Below are 19,929 nucleotides of genomic sequence, written 5' to 3' on the forward strand. Positions count from 1 at the left end.
TGTAAGGGAAACGTACCTTTTGCAATTTCAATACCAGAGACCACAGTTTCTTCCTGCAGTGCGCAAATAATTAAACAAAGTTGAGTTAGAATTATGTCAGTGCGTGCCGTATTTGTCAGTTTACTAGCACAATCGCCGAGTGCTTGAAGAAACCGGTTAATCAGAGCATTACATTCATGCGAAATCTCGAGAATAATTGTGAATTCAAAACACGCAAAGCTGTCTAGAATGATCACGTTCGTTGGGTCAAAATTCATCGGAAAGTCATAATATATCTCATTATGAAAGAACTTTGATATACAATATAATACATTTAACCTTTCAATATATAACCCGGTTGATAATTTTGGTAGCTGAAGGAGCATAAGATTTTGAACGTCAATATCTTTAGCTTCCAGAACGTATTTTTTTTCCTTCTTTAGGTGTTGGGGTCAATATGACCCAAAATAAACTTTCAAAATGCGATAACTTTTTAATTTTTGCACCTTTTTTTTCTTTACTTTTCCTCTTTCATGGAGAGCAACGATTTTCAATCGAGTTTAAAATTGTCTGACATTCCGGAAGGGCAGTACAAAAAAGTTACGAATAAGGTGTTAGCAGGTCATATTTATTCTGATTTCGAACTCAAATTTAAGACACATTTTCAGTCAAACTTATATGAACTTGCACTCATGTTAGTTAAAATTTCAATTTTCAGTTTTTGGTAAATATTATCGTTTTAGACCAGGTTGGCCAACAGTAATCGGTGCCGAATGGGAATATGTTTGGTATGCCTAGATGTATGTAGAACAAAAATAAATAAATAAAAACACAATCATACGTCTCCCAACCTTTGAACGGAACGGATCGTTATATTTCACAGTGGTGTTCGGTGTGTAAATTTCAGTGATTCAAGGTCATCCTTTGTTCGTTCGTTAGCTACCATTCTGCTGGTGCCGGCAGTAAATCCAGTACATTGTTTTCGCTGGTGCGGAACAATCGACGTTGTTTGCAGATAAGTTTTGCTTTATTTTTTTTCCTCGTTTGCTTTCTTTCCTTTTCCCTACTTTTACTCTACCCTGTAATCAAATAATAAGACACATTCCCGTTTATATAACGCTCTGCCCTCGTGCTTAAATGGCCGAGGGCGAAATACCATCTGATGTAATCATGGAAGTCCCTGATCCCCCTAATACTCGCATTGCTCCCCGTATAAAGCAGTACCCAGAAGGTTCCTCTGGGCCATGGGTGGTATATTTTCGGACCGGAGAGAAACCGGTTAATATATTAAAACTTTCTCGAGATCTGACTGCTAATTACCCGGCCGTAACTCAGATAACACGTGTTCGGGCAAACAAGATACGTGTTCTAGTGAGTGATCTCGGCCAGGCAAACGCGATTGCTTGCTGTGAGCGCTTTACGCGGGAATTTAAAGCGTACGTGCCTTGTGTGGCCTGTGAAATCGATGGGGTAGTGTCCGAACCGGGCCTGAAATGCGAAGAACTGTTGGAGCACGGGGTTGGCTGCTTTAAGGACCCCTCACTTGAACAGATTAAGATCTTGGAATGCAAACAAATGTATACCGCAAACACCGAGGGAGGTAAGACTACCTACTCTCTATCAGGCTCGATTCGGGTGACATTCGCCGGGTCCTCTCTTCCCAACTACATCCTCCTTGACAAGGTTCGCTTACCAGTTCGCCTGTTCGTACCGCGGGTCATGAACTGCAGCAATTGCAAGCAGTTGGGCCACACAGCCACATATTGTGGAAATAAGAAACGATGCGGCAAATGCGAAGGAGAGCATGAGGATGACTCTTGCGACAAAGAAACTGAAAAGTGTATTTGCTGCGGGGGCCCTTCACATGCTCTTAAATCATGTCCTGCGTACAAGCAGCGCGGGGATAAAATTAAGCGCTCCCTTAAGGAACGCTCAAGGCGTTCTTATGCAGAAATGCTAAAGAATGCTTCGCCATCTGTCCTGTCCGAAAATCCCTATGCTGGTTTGGCTAACGTTGAGCAAGAATCTGACGACCCACGAGAGGGAACATCTTTGGTTAACCCAGGGGAATCCAGGAAGAGGAGAAATCCAGCCTCCCCTACATTGCCTCGTAAGGGTGCCAAGGTGCCGTCCACTCAGAGTGCGCTAACTACAATCAATAAATCCAACGGAAGTGATGCACGAAAGCCGAAGCAATTTGCTCCAGGACTTGGAAATATTAATTCTAACAAGGAGTACCCACCACTTCCAGGGACACCAAAAACCCCAAGTGTCCCCTTTTTTCAAACAGATACTCAGTCCAGTAGCGGACTAATGAAATTTTCTGACATAGTGGACTTAATTTTCACAGCTTTCAATGTTACTGATCCTCTTAAAAGCCTTCTGATACGTTTTCTCCCTATAGTGCAAACATTTTTGAAGCAGTTGACTACTAAATGGCCCCTCCTTGCAGCGATCGTATCCTTCGATGGCTAAGTCATCGAACGAGGTCACCGATTCGATCACTGTTCTACAGTGGAACAGCAGAAGTATCCTCCCGAAAATCGATTCCTTTAAATTTTTACTAAATAGTTTAAAATGTGATGCTTTCGCATTATGTGAAACTTAGTTAACTTCCGATATAAATCTCAACTTCCACGACTTTAATATAATTCGTCTGGATCGAGAAAACCCCTATGGAGGAGTACTTTTGGGGATCAAAAAGTGCTATTCTTTCAACCGAATTAACCTCCCTTCGACACCAGGCATTGAAATTGTCGCTTGTCAAGTTTTAATCAAAGGTAAAGACCTTTGCATTGCTTCCATCTACATTCCTCCTAGAGCCTCGGTAGGGCACCGAACGCTTTGTAATATCACGGAATCCTTACCGGCACCGCGGCTAGTTCTGGGAGACTTTAACTCGCACGGTACGGTATGGGGCTGTCTTCATGATGATAATAGATCAACATTAATCCAAGATCTTTGCGATAATTTCAACATGACCATCTTAAACACGGGAGAAATGACGCGGATTCCTACACCACCAGCACGCGCAAGCGCGTTGGATTTGTCGCTTTGCTCGACATCGCTACAGTTAGATTGCATGTGGAAGGTGATCCCTGATCCCCACGGTAGCGATCATTTGCCTATCGTGATTTCAATTGCTAACGGTTCAAGACCATCGGAAACAATCAATGTCTCGTATGACCTCACACGGAACATTGATTGGAAGAGTTACGCGACCGCGATATCCGTTAAAATCGAATCCACTCAAGAACTTCCTCCGGAGGAAGAGTACAGGTTTTTGGCTGGCTTGATTCTCGACAGTGCGAATCAAGCTCAGACTAAACCAGTACCCAGCGCGAATACCCATGGACGGTCTCCCACCCTGTGGTGGGATAAAGAGTGCTCAGAGCTGTACGCGGAAAAGTCCACTGCATATAAGGCCTTCCGGGTAGACGGGTTACCCGCTAGCTATCAACAGTACGCGTCGTTAGAAAGGCGAATGAAGAGTCTAATGAAAGCCAAAAAACGCAGTTATTGGCGCCGGTTCGTAGACGGGTTAACGAGAGAAACAGCGATGAGCACTCTTTGGGGTACGGCTCGACGTATGCGTAGCCGTAATAGTACCAACGAGAACGTGGAATATTCAAACCGTTGGATATTCGCTTTCGCCAAGAAGATCTGTCCGGACTCTGTCCCGGTACAGAAAACGTGCCGCGCCGCGTCTCCTCACGATACCGCGAACGAAACACCGTTTTCGATGGTGGAGTTCTCACTTGCTCTCTTATCGTGCAACAATAACGCTCCAGGGTTAGACAGAATCAAATTCAACTTGCTGAAGAATCTGCCTGACACTGCAAAAAGGCGCTTGTTGAATTTATTTAACAAGTTTCTTGAGGGTAACATTGTCCCTTATGAATGGAGGCAAGTGAAGGTCATCGCCATCCAAAAACCAGGAAAACCAGCCTCCGACCACAACTCGTATCGGCCGATTGCAATGCTGTCCTGTATTCGGAAGTTGTTCGAGAAAATGATCTTGTTTCGCCTCGACAATTGGGTTGAAGCAAATGGCTTACTGTCAGATACACAATTTGGCTTCCGCAAAGGCAAAGGGACGAACGATTGCCTTGCGTTGCTTTCTACAGAAATCCAAATGGCCTATGCTAACAAAGAGCAGATGGCATCAGTCTTCTTGGATATTAAGGGGGCTTTTGACTCAGTTGCTATCAACATTCTGTCAGAGAAGCTGCATCAGCATGGTCTTTCGCCAATTTTAAATAACTTTTTGCTAAACCTGTTGTCTGAAAAGCACATGCACTTTTCGCATGGCGATTTAACAACATCGCGATTTAGCTACATGGGTCTTCCCCAGGGCTCATGTCTAAGTCCCCTGCTCTACAATTTCTACGTGAATGACATTGACGATTGTCTTGCCAATTCATGCACGCTAAGGCAACTTGCAGACGACGGGGTGGTCTCTGTTACAGGGCCCAAAGCTGCCGACTTGCAAGGACCATTACAAAATACCTTGGACAATTTGTCTGCTTGGGCTCTTCAGCTGGGTATTGAGTTCTCCACGGAGAAAACTGAGTTGGTTGTTTTTTCTAGGAAGCGTGAGCCGGCGCAATTCCAGCTTTTATTAATGGGTGCAACGATCAACCAGGTTTTCACATTTAAATATCTCGGGGTCTGGTTCGACTCTAAAGGTACCTGGGGATGTCACATTAGGTATCTGAAACAGAAATGCCAACAAAGGATCAATTTTCTCCGAACAATAACTGGAACATGGTGGGGTGCTCACCCAGGAGACCTGATCAGGTTGTACCAAACAACGATATTGTCGGTGATGGAGTACGGGTGTTTCTGTTTCCGCTCCGCTGCGAACATACACTTCATCAAACTGGAGAGAATCCAGTATCGTTGCTTGCGCATTGCCTTGGGTTGCATGCACTCGACCCATACGATGAGTCTCGAAGTGCTGGCGGGCGTTCTTCCGCTAAAAAATCGATTTTGGGAACTCTCATATCGATTGCTCATCCGATGCGACATTCTGAACCCGTTGGTAATTCAAAATTTCGAGAGGCTCGTCGAGCTTAATTCTCAAACCCGTTTTATGTCCTTGTACTTCGACTACATGGCACAGAGCATCAATCCTTCTTCGTACAATCCCAACCGTGTCCGTTTCCTAGATACTTCTGATTCTACTGTATTCTTTGACACATCCATGAAGGAAGAGATTCGTGGAATCCCGGACCATATACGCCCGCAGGTGATCCCCAATATATTTTATAATAAATTCCGAGAAGTCGACTGCGACAAAATGTTTTACACTGACGGATCAAATCTCGATGGGTCCACTGGCTTCGGTATCTTCAACAATACTATCACCGCTTCATTCAAGCTCAATGATCCCGCTTCAGTTTACGTCGCAAAGTGAGCTGCAATTCAGTACACCCTTGGGATCATCGACACTCTGCCCACAGATCACTACTTCATCGTTTCGGACAGCCTCAGCTCTATCGAGGCTCTTCGTACGGTGAAGCCTAAAAAGCAACTCCCGTATTTTCTGGGGATGATACAGGAGTCCTTGTGCACGTTATCTGAAAAATCTTATCAGATTACCTTTGTTTGGGTCCCTTCTCATTGTTCTATCCCGGGCAATGAAAAGGCCGACCCATTAGCAAAGGCGGGCGCATTAAATGGTGACATATACGAAAGACCAATCTGCTTCAACGAATTTTTTAGTATTTGTCGTCAGAGGACGCTCAACAGTTGGCAAACCTCGTGGAGCAACGGGGAACTTGGACGATGGCTACATTCGATTATCCCAAAGGTATCAACGAAGCCTTGGTTCGGGGGGATGGATGTGGGTCGGGATTTTATTCGCGTAATGTCCCGACTTATGTCCAATCACTACACCATGGATGCGCATTTGTGGCGTATTGGGCTTGCGGAGAGTAGTCTGTGCGCTTGTGACGAGGGCTATCACGACATCGAACACGTTGTCTGGGTATGCGCCGGGTATTGTGACGCCAGGTCTCAGTTAAAGGAATCCCTTCGGGCCCGAGGTAGACCACCCAATGTCCCAGTCCGAGATATGCTGGCAAATCGTGATTTCCCCTATATGTCCCTTATTTATACCTTCATAAAAACGATAAATATCCCAATTTAGCCCCTCTCTTTTATTTCTCGTTTTTAGAGTTTCCTCCTGCCTTGTGGAACCGATCAGCTCCAGAGTGCCACTATGTAACCGCCGTCGCCCTTACCACTACGCCTGCATAGAAGGAAACTGAAGAGAGAGCGACTCGAGGTCCGATGACTTTTGAAGGATTCCCCGCGGGTCCGAAGAATACCATCCGCCAATCCGGTACTCGACGACTTACTAGACTGAGGCGCAAATTTGTTTCGCTGATCCCCCTCCCCCCACCCCCCCCCCACCCAACGTTCGAGCGAAAGTTGCGAGTTTTGCTCTTCTTTCCCTGTCTCTCCCCTGTCCTTGATACAACTGCTGCTACACTGATGCGGAAATAAGCCACCCTCTGAATATCTTGACCAAGCATAAGCTTTAGTTAAAAAATTCAAATTAGTATTCTGTATTCCTAGTTTTAAGATAGCTATAATTTTTACTCTTCATTGAAATTCTTGTCCTCCATTTTGTAAATAGAATTGAATCCCTAGTTTTAAAATTTCTGTGAATCTTCTCATAAATATTTGTTCCCCCTTTTGTGTACCAAACTATATTGTTAGTTTTAAGATAACCGTAAAATATTTCGTAAAATACTATTACTCCCTCTCTTGTATATCAAAGTGAATCCCTTGTTTTAAATTTTTTCATAAAAAAATCTTTTGGCCCTCTCTTGTATATTGAATCTTATTTCTAGTCTTAAGATAGCTGTAAACTTTCTTTTCCTTTGTAAAAAAAAATATTTCAACATTGTAACCTCCTAGTTTTAAGATATCCAAAATGTAAAAACAAAAGTATTTGGCACCGCCAAGCTAACGCATTTGTGCCTTTCAAATAAACGAAATGAATAAAAAAAAACAATAAAAACACAAGTTTATTGGCAGAATACTAATAACAAACACAAACAAAACAAAAAACCGATTTAATCCACCTATCAGTGAGATGAGACATTTCTTACACATATCACTGTTGTATTATTCATTAGTTTGCCACGCTAAGTTTACAAGCAACTAGATGTGCGATAAGCACAGTTTCGTGTCCTGCACGAATAACACTTCGAATAAACTGAATAAATTAAAGAAAAATAATAAAGCAAATAAATATTTAAAATAATTATGAAGCGAAAAAATAAAAAAAGATATTCATAAAATGGATAGAATGATTAACATAAATCAAATTAATAAAATAAATAAATCAAATTAACTTAAATGAAAATTGCACGATATTAAAAAAGTTATGAAATTAAGAAAGTAAATTAAATTGTTTCAAGATAACAAACTGTCATACAATAACAAAAAGAACTGACTAAACCGAATTTATAAAATGAAGGGAGGGTTAAAAATGCATTCCAATGCAATAAAAATGTATTTTAAATTATATCAACTCAAAATAAATATTCTTAATTTTCAAATGACATATTTGAACATGAATTTCATTCAAATTTCAGTAGAGAAATGAATAGTTTAAAAAAATGCACGTGGGATATCTCTTTTCAAAATTTTCGTCTTCAAACAACCATATTGCCCAGTTTCAAATACCCCAAGATGTTCTTAATTATAGTATATACAAATGCTCAGTATAGAATTGAATTAAATTGGAGTTGATGTAGTTTTCGGTTTTTAGTCACATAACTCTCCTTGGAGCAAAGTTTCGGAAGAAATAGCCCTTCATCTTCAGAGCAAAGCAGGATTTGAACATAAATTAGTGATAGTTTTCTCATAATACAAATATTATACAATTTGTGCCAGGACCACAAATATTTTCTTTTTCAAGTAGAATTTAATATTTAGTTTGTTTCCGCAAGTGGCTCTGTTCTATACTAAAATGGAAAACTATTTATAGGGAAACAGAAGATAAAAATTAGTTTGTTTTCTTTAACCTGCGCAAATACATCGCAAGATATTAGCTTGGATACTATTAAATATTTCAGATTAGTTGAAGGTCTTATGACACATCTTAGAAATGGATTTGGAAATAGCAGGATAGATCTGAGTCGTCACAGTTGCCACGAACACGATAGGGGAGAGATCGGTGGTGAGAGGGTGGGAGGACGACAAGTGAGGAATGGTAAATGATGGTTAGAGCTGTTGCCTTATTTTTATAGTTAGGGCGAAATTTCGATTCCTTACATATTATTATCAATAATGCAACTGGTAATTACGCCATAATTAGTATAACATAAATCTTGCAAAGGAAGACAAATTTTCACTTGAATTTTGTTATTCAAAAATACTATTGTTCTCGGTGTTGCTACGAGTATAATATGAATATGAATTATATTAGAAATCTATTTTCTCACTACTAGGAGGATTACTTGGTGATGTGTGTATTCATATACCATCCAACGTTATTCTCACGAGTGAACGCATTGGTCAATCCAACGGGTAAATACATCAACTCTGGACACATTTGCACTTTGAAGTGAATTTACACCTTGTTTTGTCTTTGACATGAATTTGCGTATTACTTCTTGAGATATAGTTAATTAATTAACTAATTATTAAGTAAATTCACAAGATTCCTTGAATCACGCAGATGTGTTTTCATACCCGGATATGCAGAATTGGTTTAGTTTTTACCCTAGACAACTAGTAAAGCAATGCTCGGCATGAAACGTTCTTATTTTTAGTTAGTGGAAATGAAGAAATGAAAATACAAAATACTTTATGTAAGGTATGTGCCCTCATGCACAAAGAAATTGGTCTTGTCCAAAATTTTTCCCACTTGGGAATTTTGCAAAATACAAAATGTTTAATATCTCCGCCGCTCGTGAACGGATTTTGACAATCTTTAGCTTGTTTGAAAGATATTTTTATAAGCTTTTTATTTATATAAATTTATATACGCGCGATGTGATCGCTTTATTCGAAAGTTATTAGCATAAAACCATTTGTGTTTTGACAAAATCACATATATCTCAGAAAGTAAACATTATATTTAAAAACAAAAATAATAGTGTCAAATGGCAACGTTAGGCCTTTCATTTGAAACTAATTTCGTTAAGATCCGTTCACCGGTTGCTGAGATAATTACATGACATTAGTGCACATACATACATACCCACACACACAGACATTGTCCCAATTTGTCGAGCTGAGCCGATTGGTATATGAGACTCGGCCCTCCGGGCCTCGGAAAAAGTTTTCAAAGTTTGAGTAAATTCTATACATTTCTTTTGTATGAAATGTAATAAAAATATACATATCATTTTGTATATGATTAAACCGATCTTGAATGTTCCGCATTGCGCTTCCGATGCTGATTGCGGCCATACCATAGTGTTTCTCAAAATACTGAAAAAGTGACAATGTGGTCAATCAATGAAACTGATCCCAAAGTTTTGTAATATTCTTGAAAATTTATATAAAATCCCATCTAAAATGATATTGATACTTTGATTCAAATACTGGATTCTACCTGAAAATCAACCGGAAAAACCAAAACATCCGTAGAACTGTCAAATTCATAAATCTACTTCTAGAATTCTGCAGTTTTGTCGAAAACATTAACGTTGCATTCGCACAAATTTCTAGTTCCGATTGAAAAATTGACCGTATTGGTCACATAATGACCATCCGGAAAATCTGGAACAATAGCTGAACTGATCAATTCATAAAGCTGGTCTTAGAACCATGGGTTTTTCGTGTTTCTTGAATTCTCATTTGAACGAGTTCGTACTTATAACCTACACATGTTTTTTGGCTACATAATGATCTTCCAGAAGATCTGGAACATCAGTGAAACTGGCCAATTCATGAAGTTTGTCCTTGGTTTCTAAGATTTTTTGGAATATCAATCGCATAAATTCGTACTTGTGACTGTGATATACACCCTATTCGTATCGTTCCGGAAAATCCGAAACTCTGAAAGTCTATGGTTTCTTCGAAAGTTTTTTTAGAATTATTATTACAAAGAAATTATATTTGTGACCGGTACAAAGACCCTATTTGTGAACTGGGCAATTCTACGCCGGATCATCCGAAAGGTCAACGGGTTTCTGTCCCAATCACAAGTACGAATTTACGTGAATGATATACCCTTATATGTTTTCGAAAATATCTCAGAACTCTAGGACAAGTTTCATTCATTAACCAGATGCGTGCATGTTCCAGATCTTCCGGAAAGTAATGGGCACTGGCAACTTTTCCAGTTATAACTACGAATTTATGCCAATACAACAAATATATTCGAAACAACTTCATAGCTCTAGAATTAGATTCATGAATTGACCAATTATACGGATGTTCCGGATCTTCCGGATGATTTTCACGTAGAATCCAGGGTGAATAGTTGAGTTACAGTGTTAATATCATATAAGAAGGGATGTTATATAAACTTTCAAGCTTTTTATAAATTTCGATATATACATTCCTATTTTTTGTTTTCTTTGTGTTTATTATTAGCATTTTGTCAAAAAACCTGTGATTTATGATGACTGTTCTGCATACATCTATTTATTCCAAACAAGACCCCATTCGGCACCGATTTTTTACTAACCAATCTGGTCAAAAATGACAATAATTGTCAGAAACTGAAAATTGAAATTCTAACACACAATTTGGGTATAGGTTTATATAGATTTGACTGAAAATGTGTCGTAAAACTGAGTTCGAAATCGGAGTCAATATGATCCGCTAACACCTTATTCGTTACAAAAAAATAACACCCAAAGAAGGTTAAGGTGTGCTAACACACCAATAGAAATAACAGGAAAATACATGTTTTTATAGGATTATGATTTTGAAACTAACATAGCGTTAAATCCAACCACAGCCCTTGTTTGAAATTTGATCCATTTTTTCCATTTTTTTTATTTTTTACTTACATTTTTTAAAATTTCGTTTAAATTTCATTGAGCAATTTTTCAAGTTTTAGTTTTTTTTACTTCTGCAATTTTATCATCCTGCCTTTTTATCCATTTTCATTGGTACCATATTTGTATTTCATCCATCTTATCACCTTCTTAATTTTTGCATTTTTTTGTCTTATTTTAAATTATAGTCATTTCTCTGTCATTTCACTTTATTTGCAATTTTTCGAGGAAATTGCACTTTATTTTATTTTATTTATTTTCTATTGTTTCATATTTTACTGCCCTGCTTTTTTATTTGTTTATTTTGTCATTCCAACCAATTTTTCAAATTCGTCTGTTAGTTCCATTTATTCTTTTTTCCTCCCTTTTTCTTTTTTTTCCTCCAAGCATTTCCACTTTGTTTTAAATGTAGCCCAATTTGTCTTATTGTCCCATTAGTTACCTTCAAAAATTTGATTGAAAATTATATTAAAATCAACGCACTCAATTGGAGCATCAAAAAGCATACAATTTTACACTTTTATTCGTGAAATATTACATGTCATTCATTTTACAGCAATATTCGAATACAAATACATTGAAGTGCATTGCTTTTCCGTTTTATGAAACTCTAAATTTCATTTATCCTCTAATATTATATGATGTGTTGTCTCTTTTTCGACTGTTCCGATGACTTTGATAAAGGTGAAATAAAGTCATCAAAGCTGTCCGATAAAGAGACAACACGTCGTTTTTGAATATTCGCTTTCAAAATAATAATAATGTAGCCCCAGATTTTTTCATAACTTACTCTATAACAGAATAAAATTTTCTTCGGTGGGTTAAGGTTGAACATAGAATAAGGCAAAAATCGAAAACAAAAAAAGCAGTTTTTTTCATACCGTCTGTTAGATCTTCATAAAAATCAGTTAGCTTATGTAGAACGTTGTTACAGTACTGGACACTTAAAAAAAAATTAAAAGTACATTGCGTTGCGTTGCGTTGCGTAAGCACCGTATACTTCGTAGATTGCAGGCTGATGACTCTCATTTCCAGCCAGACTACTTGAGGAGCATTGTTTGGGAATAACAATTGATCCAGTCCAAGCGAGACTTTCGCCTGAGAGCCACCATTGCGGGCCACGACCATCTTTATCGTAACTTGGGATGAGAAAGGAAGTGTTGATGTGGTACTTACTTAACGGCAGGCCCCGACTCAGTGACACTCCCATAAGTACCACGGATTGGGTAGTGAGTGGGTTGTTAGTCAGGATTCGCTTCAAGCAAGCGATGCGACTGAGACTATATTTTCGTGCATGTTTGAATAGTTTATTGACTGTAGGATACGTAAATCTTCTAGGCGTTTAAACTCTGGCTAATCGTTTATTGAGATTGTTTCATCGAAAACAACTTGAACTCCGGACAGCCGGCTGTCGGGAGTGTTGTCGACAATGTAAAATGGACCGTATACAATGAGTTTAAAAGTGACATGGTGGAACATTCAAAAATTATGTCACGCAAAGATTACCCAATACTAACTAACTCTCTGTCATATTACCACGTTATTTTTCCCCTTGGTCTAATACGAGTCAAATTATTTTAGTTTTTCCTTCATTTTGTAGTAGCACTTTTATGCCGCTACTAGCAAAAGTGTTCATGTTCTATGGAATTTACTATATACATGGCGCAATCGTGCGTAAAACGGCCGAAAGCGTCAAAGAACATGACGTGCTCCCCTTCCATTTATGTCACAATTATTCATATCTCTTCCTCCTAATAGCGTGGTAGAATTTTTAAATGATCCTTATTGGTATAATCACAAGCATATTGAGATCCTGTAACTTGAAATTTTCCACCTCGTTCGAATTAAACGTTCCGATATTACAGTGAAGACGCGAAACAGAACAAATACAAATACTACGTTCCTAAACGATATTAACATCATGCACGAATCAAACACCCCCCGTTTCAAAATAGTACGTACTCAGTATAATTGACTGATGAGTTAATGGACTAAAAGTAAAGCATTAAATATGACCATAAAACATTTGTTCCCCGTACTGAAATGATTGCCGCAAATTGGTAATTGGATTTGAATTGATCTTGCGAATTGTCAATTCTCCACCATCATACATAATTCAAAAGTCATTCACTCAGACAAGACCATGCGTATTTCCCACCCGCATTAAAGACCCAGTGGATTCGTTTCCTAGTTGGTCAAATAAACACTAAACAAACAAATAAATTAGTTTGTTCAGAAAGAAATGTCAGCTCGATTGGCATCAACCGGCGGATACGTGTTCCCTTACAGTGCCATCAAATGAAAGTAAATTTAAAATTACATGCGACAAAATATGTGCAATTCAGAATATAGCGAAATGAAGATTGCTTAATTATTTGCATTTAAAAAAGATCGGAAAAAAATAGTTGCATAACCAAGGTGGCTCATTTTCAAAGATACCACTGCTGATGAATCACTGTATAACAATTGGTGATAAGGGACGCGGACGAAAATAGCTGACCACCTCATTTAAAAAATTAAAAAATGCAAAGTACATTTGAGGTAAACAACATTGTGATGTATAATAATGGAATTTTACATAAAATATTGTGTCTCTCTTGATGTAGAACTCGGTTGAATGGAAATGGAGAATTGTGAACAAAGCCTATTTTTACATGTTCCTGAATGTGAATTCAAGTGAATTGTGACGCTCCATTTATGTGTATCTTGCGAGATGTAAAGATTTTTAAGTGTGTGCTGATTGATTTTTATGAAGATCTAACATACGGTGTGGAAAAAACTGCTTTTTCGTTTTCGATTTTTTGCCCCATACTCTGTTCAACCTTAAAAAACTCTTCTGAGTTGAGGCTATTGGTTCGTAGGATTTTTTCAACTAAGACGATGATAGTTACTTGTGGTTTTATCCAATATACATTATATAAACCAATTTTCAGGCGACACCACTGGACAGTTCAACCGTACGTTAGAAAAAGACATGACTGTCAGCAATTTGTTCCGTTACCTTCTGATATAATATGTGACCAGCCTCTTTTCCTTGTTATGTAGAAACTAATCTGTTTAGCTTGTCGCTTTCACGTCAATCGTTCGTTTTTTATTGTTATGTAACCTAGCGGAAAAACTTGATCTGTGTGTACTGTGTTTGTTTTTGTTTAATCAACCGCCCGTGGTGGTGGCGCCCGAATGCAAACCATCAGCCAGTCGCCAACCAGGGAAATGAACTTGGACTTGAATGGAGCACGTTATTGATTGTCTCTCCGACATTCGCCATCAATCGTTTTTGTTCCACTCTCTGTGTTGGGCGGTCATCGACATTTTTTCCTCCACATTTATACAACACTTTTTCAATTTCAATTGCAACCACCAGAAAGCATCAACAAAAAATCTGGCTGAGCGGCAAAAAACAAATTATTATTATTATACCGGATTGTGGGTTTTTCGCCGATCGGAGCAAACCGATGCTGCGAATGTCATTGATGTAAACATACCATATTTTAAAATAATATGTCCGTGTCTCCTGCCCACTCGACTCGTTGTTGATAAGACTTCGTTAACGTTTTTGTTCTGAACCGAATCCTATGACTTTTTTGCCGGTCCATAACGTAGTAGATTTAATTTCGAATAACTTTTACTGCATTCATGTTTTCTGATGTCACTAAATGAAACTTTTTCCCCAAATCTAGCTTCACCACCCGGGTACAAGGTGGTCACTGCTGTTCCAGCCATGGTGTTAGACGACGAAACGCCCACAATAGCAGTGGCTGTGGCAACGGCGACAAAGGAAAGCAAAAATGGTAAGTGAACGTCTTTCTAATTTCTTTCATATTAAATCCACCAGATTTCGAGCAAAACAAATAACCCGGTGTGGGCAAGACACAAAAGAATTTGACAATTTATAGTGTTGGTAGATGATGTAGCCAATAAAGCACATTCATCTGGACTACGCTATGGATAATGGATATCTACCGCTAGTCGGACACAGCACGGGCTTAAACCTACTAATAGTCTACAACAGAAAACAAACCAGACAGATTGCGATCGAGATACCACCAAGCTATCGATGTGGTTGCCTTACGAACTAGCATCCAGCTACAGGTGTGTAACGTTGGTTGGCCGCAAATCATTCGAGGCTCGGTCAAGAATCGTCCAGAGGGAACGAACCGAAATATAAATCCATTTATTGTCGGCATTCTCACTCTCAAACCAATGCATTAATACAACGATATGTGTGTAAATGCTTTAATGCGTTGAACCTGCAAAACTACAAACTTTAAATCTAAATTGCAAATTTTAAAAAAATATCGTATTCGCCAATTTTTGCTCAAATATACTAATAAGTATGGTCTTTCATGTGGTGGAAACAGAATTCAATTTTAGGTGCCCGCATCAGCGATATTGATCCTTGAAATAGGCTATTTTTTTAACGAAAAGTGTCCATAACTTTTTAAAGAAAAAAGTTAGACCTTCGGTGTCTTGGAGAAAAATACTCGGCTTGAAGTTTTCAATAAGCTGTTCAAAGGTTGTGTTAACAAAAAGTAAAAGATACGAAAGTTATACTAAAAAAACGTTTTTTTCAGGAACACCCTAATCTTTTTTTTAAATTTCTTGTATAACAAAAACTAAAAGAGATAGAGCTTTAATATGTTCAACAAATTTATTCAAAATAAGTTACTTTACAACTTTGTGGAAGACTGTGGAGCTCTATCTTTCATCAGTAAAAAGTTTATTTTCGTATTTTAGATAAATTAGAACCACCCTAATAACTATTCCAATAAAAAGAAGCATCTTCTAAAGTACACAAATTCATCCTAAGACATGATACGGCTAAATTATACAGGTTTGTCAGAAAGTAAAAATTCCTCCTAAATTAGCGATCTGGACCACTGTGCAATGGTGTTTTATTTATTTCAAATCCAACTGCAAAGCACTGACTGTGGCAGATACTTGGGACAGATTTGCACAACTAATATATCGCAAATTTATAGCCGCAAGTACATTTGCTCATAGTTACAGTGCAAGAATGCACCATTCCGACTATAGGGAGGATTTTCTACCCCGATTTCCTCTGCCCGTCGAAGCCACAAGCCGGTCGAAGTAATCGGAGTCGCTCAGTTCAAGGTGGTACAGATCTAGTACTCATTATCAAGATGCAGACAGGGCTGGTGTAATTTGTACTAGTAAGAAACTGAGCATTGCGGTGTGACTGACCTGGCTTTACGACCGGTATCGTCATTGTATCTGATTCGTGATTTAACGCAGGTTAAAGTGTACCCTGCAAGTATTGAACATGATATGGATTTCCTGCTTTGCACCGTATACCCTACTATTTGTTGGATATTGAATAAGGTATTATGCCTATTACTACAGTAGAGCCTATTGTTACCCTATTTCGCACCTCTTGCTTACGAAGCAAGCATATGAGATAGTGGCAATATCAATTTGGCTAAAAAGGTGTGCAACGATAACATCAGATTTTTTTTGGAATATAGAGGTTTTAGCCTTAAGATCATTCGCGGCTGTGGGATAACAATATTAAAGTAACGATTATTTTGCGATTTTTTCTTGAAAAATATGAATATTGCTCAACATTTTTATTAGGAAATGTCTTTGTTTTAATAAAAAAAATTAAAAAGAATATTTAATTCTGCAAACTATGACCTTTTTGTGATCAAAATCGGTTGAAAAATAACAGTTATTTTTTCCAAATTATAAACATGCTCGAATAAATTTTTAAGGGGACGGTCTCATACAAAATTTACTAAAAATTGAGCTTTTTTTGCTCGAAAACGTATACATTTAAAAGTATATGTGTGAACTTTGAACTTGAAATAGGAAAAAATAACGGAAGATATAATTATAGAATCTAATAAGATATAATTATAGAATTTAATTATCTTTGCCAGCCAGTAGGTGCTGAGGTGCATCCAGCGCTTCCGAGTGGAGCGTAGCTTCCGGTTCACTGCTGCCCCAGCGACTCGCTGTTGGCTCTTCGACGCGGTCTACACGGTCTAATCCCCGGCAATGGATCTAGCCTACTCACGAGCTACTCGGTAGGGTGTCGATGTAGGTCCGGCGATGCCGGTGAAGCCTGACGTCCGGCTCACTGATACCCCGACGACCCGAACCCGGTGCTACGTCGCGTACTACTCAACTGGTCCGACGGTGTTGAGATTTCCCCGACGGCAGAATTTCACTCGAAACCCGATTTGTGGCTTCTTGTTGGTCCCTTCGCCACTTCTGTTAACAGCGTCCCAGATATGCTCGTCGTGGCACATCTCTTCGACGATGTTGTCAACTGTCACACTAGGTATCCCCCCACGAACTTCTTCGAACTTAGGGCATTCGAAGACCACGTGTTCCGGTGTCTCCTGCACATTCGCACACTCCGGGCAGCATGTCCAAACCAATGCAAGTACTTCCTGAAGCATCCGTGCCCGAACAAAAACTGCTTTAAATGGAAATTCAGCTCTCCATGCTACCTATGAGTTGGTGAATCCACCTTCCTTTCTCCGCGTTACTCCACTCCAGCTGCCATTTAGCCAACGAGTCCGCTCGGACCAGTCTCCTTGCGTTATGTGCATTTCTCCGCTGGTAGAATTCCACATCCTCCGTCGCATACTGCCTCCGATGATGTTGTTCTCGCAACTTGTACGGCCATCAGCCGGAATATCCTGTTCAGCTTTTCACGGTACCGCTTTGTTTTTAGCGCAGTACCCTAGGCAGGAACCCCATAAAGGAGGATCGATGACGAAACAGTAGATAGCAGACGTCTCGTACTGCTTCTCGGGCCGCCGACGTTTGGCATGATTCTCGCTATTGCGTTCGTTGCCGACTTTTCGCAGGCGTAGTCGACGTGGTTGTTGAATTTCAACCTCTCGACGACTATCACTCCCAATTGCTTCAGTGCGCGCTTCGGTGCAATCACGTGCCCTCCGAGGTCGATATGCATCCGCTGAACCGCTTTGCGGTTGCTGACCAACAACACCTCCGTCTTGTGGCGGGTTATTTGCAGCTTGTGTGTATGTGTGTGCATATGTATGTGCGTATGTGTCAAAAAATGTCACTCATTTTTCTCAGAGATGGCTAGACCGATTTGTCCAAACTTAGTCTCAAATCAAAGGTACAACTTTCTCATCGGCTATTGAATTTTGTGTCGAGCTGAATTGCGGTTCCGGAATTACGGGTTTAAGAGCGCGACCACACAGAAATTTTCCATGTAAACTGGTACCACTATAGTATCAAAAGGATGCAAAACTTTTTTTAAATTGATGCAAAGTTAAAATTATCGATAATTGCTGCAATCTCGAAAAAAATTTGACAAAGATTGACTTTTTTGGATTTTGGCACATTTTTGCCTGTACGGATGGGGTCCACCCCTTCCATTTCACTAATAACCCCCCCCCCCCCCAAACCCTCTTAGATCACCCCTAACTACACCCCCTCTCAGACCACCACCCCATTCTACCCTCGTCCCACCGCACTCAACCACAGCATCTTTATATCACCATTTTATCACAAGGCATATCAAATTAAGCAGAGAAGTGGTTCTTCGTAGATTTTTCACCCTCCTCGCATGTCAAAATTAGTTAGCAGGAAGACAACATTGAACTAATGCTGATTAGGCTAACTAAGGATGATATTTTATTTTGTTTCAAGTTTGTCACCGTCGACACGTAGCTCATCGGGTTCGTGGCTGGCGAGCCGTTGTGTATATCTGCAAAGTGTACTAGGAATGTAATAGATATTTCCACAATTATATTGATTATTAGTCATAGTTTAGAGAAATGAGAAAAGCACAATTGTACTGCTAGATGGACTAAAACAGGTTTTTTTTTCTATCGACGGTCAAACATTTGTTGCACCATTTCAAGAACGACGCGTCGTACCGTCTCCAGCTTCTTCCTAAAATTAAATTAAAAGAGATCCGAGTTTTCAAGATACATGACCAATTTTTTTACGCTGCTGATGTTCTTCCAACTTTATTTTCTCCGCGGTTGCAAGGGTTCGTCGCGGTGCAGAGGCGGGCGGCAAATGGACTCCTCAATCACGTACCTGAAAATTCCTTCATGAAAATCGGATGACAGTTCTTCTGATTTGATAAATCAAACGTTCGAAGTAATAATGTTACGATTTGCCCTGGAAGTTCAGAAGCGTATCAAACTCGTTGGTCCTCCCACTTAGATAGTACTTCGACTTTCATAATTAGCTTTCGCTCCATACTCATTCCTCATATCATTTGTAAGAAGGCAGCGCAAGTAGAGCCGATTCCTTCGCGCGGTCAGAATCGAGACTAGTCGAACGAAACGCCAAACATTTACAGCATCTATTTCTCATTATTCAAATATTCGATATTCAATGTAAAATTTATACCTCAAATACACATAATCAAATTAAATTCTTCAATATTAAGTCATGAATGAAAACGATTCATATATCGCTGCTACCTAACTGCCGCTGCCGAATCTTCGAAGATGTCGATGTTTTCCGATGCTACAATTACTCCGAATATGACCACAAAGCACAGGCCTGCTCCAAGCCAGTGTTGCCCAAAATGTGCGGAAGGCCACAAAGCCAAAGACTGCGAAGCCGCTAACGCGAAGTGTGTGAACTGTGTTGGAATGAATGCAGCAGCACAGTCTGCCACCGAGAAAATGAACGAGAATCACGCTGCGTGGAGTTTGGATTGCCCGCTTTATTCAAGGCGCCTGAAGCTGGCTAGATCGAGGATTGATTACTCGTAGCAATTACCTGTAGTAATTGAGCTGTCCGGAAAGGAAACCAGTGCCTACCCTGGTTCGCCAGGTAAAAAATTCGAGAGTATATGTCTTCCCGAAGCTAGGTCTGATGCTACACACACGTTGAAAGAGTTTACCCATTTGCAGACACAATCTCCCACTGTTTCACATGATCACCTCAACGGTATCTGGCTTTATTACCAGAACGTACGTGGCTTACGAACCAAAATTGATGCTGC

General features: G+C 39.4%; 1 protein-coding gene across 2 annotated transcripts in view; it reads left to right on the forward strand.

The window, feature by feature from the left end:
- LOC131692813 (multiple PDZ domain protein-like) overlaps positions 1 to 19,929 on the forward strand; it is a 240,523-nt gene that overhangs the window by 124,090 nt on the left and 96,504 nt on the right. For both annotated transcript variants that reach the window (XM_058980100.1, XM_058980101.1), the window contains exon 4: positions 14,639 to 14,749. In XM_058980100.1, coding sequence (XP_058836083.1) covers positions 14,639 to 14,749 — 111 coding nt within the window. The remainder of the gene's footprint in view (positions 1 to 14,638; positions 14,750 to 19,929) is intronic.

The sequence above is a fragment of the Topomyia yanbarensis genome, chromosome 3 (assembly GCF_030247195.1).
Source record: "Topomyia yanbarensis strain Yona2022 chromosome 3, ASM3024719v1, whole genome shotgun sequence".
Classification (NCBI taxonomy): domain Eukaryota; kingdom Metazoa; phylum Arthropoda; class Insecta; order Diptera; family Culicidae; genus Topomyia; species Topomyia yanbarensis.